Source organism: Choloepus didactylus, chromosome 5 (assembly GCF_015220235.1).
Source record: "Choloepus didactylus isolate mChoDid1 chromosome 5, mChoDid1.pri, whole genome shotgun sequence".
Classification (NCBI taxonomy): Eukaryota; Metazoa; Chordata; class Mammalia; order Pilosa; family Megalonychidae; genus Choloepus; species Choloepus didactylus.
This window is the reverse complement of record NC_051311.1, coordinates 37,622,400-37,628,595: the sequence shown is the minus strand read 5'-3', so window position 1 is coordinate 37,628,595 and position 6,196 is coordinate 37,622,400. Positions and strand designations below refer to the sequence as shown.

General features: G+C 42.9%; 1 protein-coding gene across 1 annotated transcript; it reads right to left on the bottom strand.

Moving 5' to 3' along the window:
• Positions 1-4,394: 4,394 nt before the first annotated feature.
• Positions 4,395-5,992, bottom strand: LOC119534897 (SERTA domain-containing protein 2-like). Its single transcript, XM_037837449.1, has one exon. It carries the CDS (start codon positions 5,710-5,712, stop codon positions 4,786-4,788), a length of 927 nt encoding a protein of 308 aa, XP_037693377.1. The 5' UTR covers positions 5,713-5,992; the 3' UTR covers positions 4,395-4,785.
• Between the last annotated feature and the right edge of the window lie 204 nt (positions 5,993-6,196).

The following is a 6,196-nucleotide window of genomic DNA, read 5'->3' as shown; positions in this document are numbered from 1 at the left end:
GAAGGAATTGTTTGAATGATGGCTACATTACCACTCAAATTAATTTGTGTATAAGTGTGAAGTAGGTGCCAAGATCCATTTTTCAAATATATATTATGAGGAAATATACTCTGTGGAGATTTTTTTTTTTTACCTTCATTTTATTGAGATATATTCACATACCACGCAGTCATACAAAACAAATCGTACTTTCGATTGTTTACAGTACCATTACATAGTCGTACATTCATCACCTAAATCAATCCCTGACACCTTCATTAGCACACACACAAAAATAACAAGAATAATAATTAGAGTGAAAAAGAACAATTGAAGTAAAAAAGAACACTGGGTACTTTTGTCTGTTTGTTTCCTTCCCCTATTTTTCTACTCATCCATCCATAAACTAGACAAAGTGGAGTGTGGTCCTTATGGCTTTCCCAATCCCATTGTCACCCCTCATAAGCTACATTTTTATACAACTGTCTTTGAGATTCATAGATTCTGGGTTGTAGTTTGATAGTTTCAGGTATCCACCACCAGCTACCCCAGTTCTTTGGAACCTAAAAAGGGTTGTCTAAAGTGTGCGTCAGAGTGCCCACCAGAGTGACCTCTCGGCTCCTTTTGGAATCTCTCTGCCACTGAAGCTTATTTCATTTCCTTTCACATCCCCCTTGTGGTCAAGATGATGTTCTCCGTCCAACGATGCCAGGTCTACATTCCTCCCTGGGAGTCATATTCCACATTGCCAGGGAGATTCACTCCCCTGGGTGTCTGATCCCACGTAGCGGGGAGGGCAGTGATTTCACCTTTCAAGTTGGCTTAGCCAGAGAGAGAGGGCCACATCTGAGCAACAAAGAGGCATTCGGGAGGAGGCTCTTAGGCACAACCATAGGGAGGCCTAGCCTCTCCTTTGCAGCAACCGTCTTCCCAAGGGTAAAACCTATGGTAGAGGGCTCAACCCATCAAACCACCAGTCCCCTATGTCTGCCGTCATGTTAGCAACCATGGAGGTGGGGTAGGCGAATACCCCTGCATTCTCCACAGGCTCCTCAATGGGGCACTACATGCTTTTTTTTCCTTGTTTTTCTTTTTTTTTTTTTTAACTTCCCCTTCTTTTTTAAATCAACTGTATGAAAAAAAAGTTAAAAAGAAAACAAACATACAATAAAAGAACATTTCAAAGAGACCATAACAAGGGAGTAAGAAAAAGACAACTAACCTAAGATAACTGCTTAATTTCCAACATGTTCCTACTTTACCCCAAGAAAGTTACATAATATAGCAACATTTCTGTGAACTTGTTCCTACTATATCCATCAGAAATTAACAGACCATAGTCATTCCTGGGCATCCCCAGAACGTCAAATAGCTTATCTGTTCTTCTTGGATTATTGTTCCCCCTTCTTTAATTGCTCTCTATTGCTAGTTCCCCTGCATTCTACATTATAAACCATTTGTTTTACATTTTTCAAAGTTCACATTAGTGGTAGCATATAATATTTCTCTTTTTGTGCCTGGCTTATTTCACTCAGCATTATGTCTTCAAGGTTCATCCATGTTGTCATATGTTTCACGAGATCGTTCCTTCTTACTGCCGCGTAGTATTCCATCGTGTGTATATACCACATTTTATTTATCCACTCATCTGTTGAAGGACATTTGGGTTGTTTCCATCTCTTGGCAATTGTGAATAATGCTGCTATGAACATTGGCGTGCAGATATCTGTTCGTGTCACTGCTTTCCGACCTTCCGGGTATATACCGAGAAGTGCAATCGCTGGATTGAATGGTAACTCTATATCTAGTTTTCTAAGGAACTGCCAGACTGACTTCCAGAGTGGCTGAACCATTATACAGTCCCACCAACAATGAATAAGAGTTCCAATTTCTCCACATCCCCTCCAGCATTTGTAGTTTCCTGTTTGTTTAATGGCAGCCATTCTAACCGGTGTTAGATGGTGTCTCATTGTGGTCTTAATTTGCATCTCTCTAATAGCTAGTGAAGCTGAACATTTTTTCATGTGTTTCTTGACCATTTGGATTTCCTCTTCAGAGAACTGTCTTTTCATATCTTTTGCCCATTTTATAATTGGGCTGTCTGTACTTTTGTCATTGAGTTGTAGGATTTCTTTGTATATGCAAGATATCAGTCTTTTGTCAGATACATGGTTTCCAAAAATTTTTTCCCATTGAGTTGGCTGCCTCTTCACCTTTTTGAGAAATTCCTTTGAGGTGCAGAAACTTCTAAGCTTGAGGAGTTCCCATTTATCTATTTTCTCTTTTGTTGCTTGTGCTTTGGGTGTAAAGTCTAGGAAGTGGCCGCCTAATACAAGGTCTTGAAGATGTTTTCCTACATTATCTTCTAGGAGTTTTATGGTACTTTCTTTTATATTGAGATCTTTGGTCCATTTTGAGTTAATTTTTGTGTAGGGGGTGAGGTAGGGGTCCTCTTTCATTCTTTTGGATATGGATATCCAACTCTCCCAGCCCCATTTGTTGAAAAGACCATTATGACTCAGTTCAGTGACTTTGGGGGCCTTATCAAAGATCAGTCGGCCATAGATCTGAGGGTCTATCTCTGAATTCTCAATTCGATTCCATTGATCTATATGTCTATCTTTGTGCCAGTACCATGCTGTTTTGGCAACTGTGGCTTTATAATAAGCTTCAAAGTCAGGGAGTGTAAGTCCTCCCACTTCGTTTTTCTTTTTTAGAGTGTCTTTAGCAATTCGAGGCATCTTCCCTTTCCAAATAAATTTGATAACTAGCTTTTCCAAGTCTGCAAAGTAGGTTGTTGGAATTTTGATTGGGATTGCATTGAATCTGTAGATGAGTTTGGGTAGAATTGACATCTTAATGACATTTAGCCTTCCTATCCATGAACATGGAATATTTTCCCATCTTTTAAGGTCCCCTTCTATTTCTTTTAGTAGAGTTATGTAGTTTTCTTTGTATAGGTCTTTTACATCTTTGGTTAAGTTTATTCCTAGGTACTTGATTTTTTTAGTTGCTATTGAAAATGGTATCTTTTTCTTGAGTGTCTCTTCAGTTTGTTCATTTCTAGCATATAGAAACATTACTGACTTATGTGCATTAATCTTGTATCCCGCTACTTTGCTAAATTTGTTTATTAGCTCTAGTAGCTGTATCGTCGATTTCTCAGGGTTTTCTAGATATAAGATCATATCATCTGCAAACAATGACAGTTTTACTTCTTCTTTTCCAATTTGGATGCCTTTTATTTCTTTGTCTTGCCGGATTGCCCTGGCTAGCACTTCCAGCACAATGTTGAATAACAGTGGTGACAGCGGGCATCCTTGTCTTGTTCCTGATCTTAGAGGGAAGGCTTTCAGTCTCTCACCATTGGGTACTATGCTGGCTGTGGGTTTTTCATATATGCTCTTTATCATGTTGAGGAAGTTTCCTTCAATTCCTATCTGTTGAAGTGTTTTTATCAAAAAGGGATGTTGGATTTTGTCAAATGCTTTTTCAGCATCTATTGAGATGATCAATTGATTTTGCCCTTTTGACTTGTTAATGTGTTGTAATACATTGATTGATTTTCTTATGTTGAACCATCCTTGCATGCCTGGAATGAACCCCACTTGGTCATGGTGTATGATTTTTTTAATGTGTCTTTGGATTCGATTTGCAAGTATTTTGTTGAGGATTTTTGTTGAGGAATTTTGCATCTATATTCATTAGGGAGATTGGCCATTAGTTTTCCTTTTTTGTAGCATCTTTGCCTGGTTTTGGTATTAGATTGATGTTAGCTTCATAAAATGAGTTAGGTAGTGTTCCATTTTCTTTAATGTTTTGAAAGAGTTTGAGTAAGATTGGTGTCAGTTCTTTGTGGAAAGTTTGGTAGAATTCCCCTGTGAAGCCATCTGGCCCTGGGCATTTATTTGTGGGAAGATTTTTGATGACTGATTGGATCTCTTTGCTTGTGATGGGTTGGTTGAGGTCTTCTATTTCTTCTCTGGTCAGTCTAGGTTGTTCATATGTTTCCAGGAAATTGTCCATTTCCTCTACATTATCCAGTTTGTTGCCATACAGTTGTTCATAATATCCTCTTATAACTTTTTAAATTTCTTCAGGATCTGCAGTTATGTCACCTTTTTCATTCATTATTTTGTTTATATGGGTCTTGTCTCTTTTTGATTTTGTCAGTCTAGCTAGGGGCTTGTCAATCTTGTTGATCTTCTCAAAGAACCAACTTTTGGTGATATTTATCCTCTCTATTGTTTTTTTGTTCTCTATGTCATTTATTTCTGCTTTAATCCTTGTTATTTCTTTTCTTCTACTTGGTTTAGGATTGGTTGGTTGTTCATTTTCTAGCTTCTTCAGTTGATCCATTAGTTCTTTGATTTTGGCTCTTTCTTCCTTTTTTTTTTTTTTTTTTTTTGAGATTATCTAAATAATATATTTTTTTCTTTTTTACCTCTTGCAATAAAACTTATAGAAAAAATAGACAAATATGCACATGCAATTTACAGCTTTTCCAACTTAATCCTTGTGCTTCACTTCAAAACTGTTTTTGTCATTCAACATAGCAACACTGTCTTCAAATGTCTTCTTTCCTATATACCAGAGTAGTAGGTCTCAGAGGAACCACTCAAAAGAGCATATTAAAAGTGGTCATACTTGGATGAAGGCACTCCAACTCTGCTCAAAGCAAAAACTAGTGTGATCCTTTTGTAAAATTTTCTTGTTCTCTGAAAAGGCAAGCGAGGGTGCATGCACAGTGCGGAGGGGTGGTCAGGGCAGCGGGTGCGCTGGCGGGTCCGGGCGGGCCCCGCGGTCTTAGGACCCGACGAGCACCTCCATGATGTGGTCCAGCTCCGTGAGGTCCATCTTGAAAGGCTGGCTCGGGGTGACGGGCTGACTGCTGTACGGGGCCAGGGTCTTGAGGAGGTCGTCAGCAGACACCGGGGCCATTTTTGAGGCTGTCCCTGACGCGGACGTGCAGGGGTCAAAGTCATACATCGATGTGTCAATGTCAGCAAACAGGATGTCGTCCAGAGTCAAGTCTGTCAGGAAACCCGTGGACGTTGTTATTTCAAAATTCCCAGGCAGGGAGTCCAGGAGCTTCGGGTCCTCCGGGCGGCCCTCGGGGAGCCCGTCGGGTCTCAGGACGCTGGGCTCACTGGGGGTCCCTTTCGAGCTGTCAGCTGCTGCCGCCGCGGCCTCTGTGGAGGTAGATGTGGGACAGAGCTCCTCGATCTCGTCCAAGGCGGAGGAGAAACTGTCCTTTTCCAGTGGGAGGGCTGGAGGCGAGGGTTTGGTAGGGGCCGCGGGCGGCACGGCCTGCGAAGTGCAAAAAGTGTCGTGGTCGTCGGCCTCGAGCAGGGAGGCCGGGGTGAGACAGGACTCCAGGGGCGTAGTGCTTCCGGGGTCGAGGTCGCAGGGCAGGGCGGGCGCCGCCTCCCGGTAGCTGTGGCTCAGGGGGTCGGCGGGCGGCGGGGAGGGCGCCAGCCCCGGCCTCAGGCTGCCTTCCTGTTTGAGTTCCTCCTGGATCCGCCTCAACATGTTGTTAATTAAAACGGTCTTCTGCAGGCTGGGCTCGGTCAGGGGCCTGTGGTTATAGAGCTTCATAAGGGAAATGTTGAAGATAGTCTGGCGCTGTAAGGTGTAGGACACCTTAGATGGACCGTCAGAGGGAGACACGATTTTGCCTTCCAGCCCATCTTCATACTCATCAAACTTCCGCTTTCCTCCTTTACCCAACATATATCACATGCAGCTCCAGCTGGGAACTAACGCATCAGGAGGGGTTTCTGCCCTCTCCTCAAGCTATACCCGCCCCATGCGGAGTCCCCCGCTCCGGGGGCCCGAGGGTGGCGCCGGGGAGCGGGCAGGAGCGGAGACCAGGGCTAAGATTCCGCCGTCCTCTGCCTGCGCGCTCGGAGCATTATACAATGGTGGAGGCGGCGGCAGCGGCAGGCAGCCGAGGAGGAAGCGGGAGGCGGGCGGAGGGGGCGCCCTGACCGAGCGAGCGGCAGCTCGTGCTCCAGCACTCCTCTTCCTTTTTAATATATGCGTTTAGTGCTATAAATTTCCCCCTTAGCACTGCTTTTGCTGCATCCCATAGGTTTTGGTATGTTGTGTTCTCATTTTCATTCGTCTCTATATATTTAGCAATTTCTCTTGCTATTTCTTCTTTAACCCACTGATTGTTTAGCAGTGTGTTGTTTAACCTCCAGGTATTTGTGAA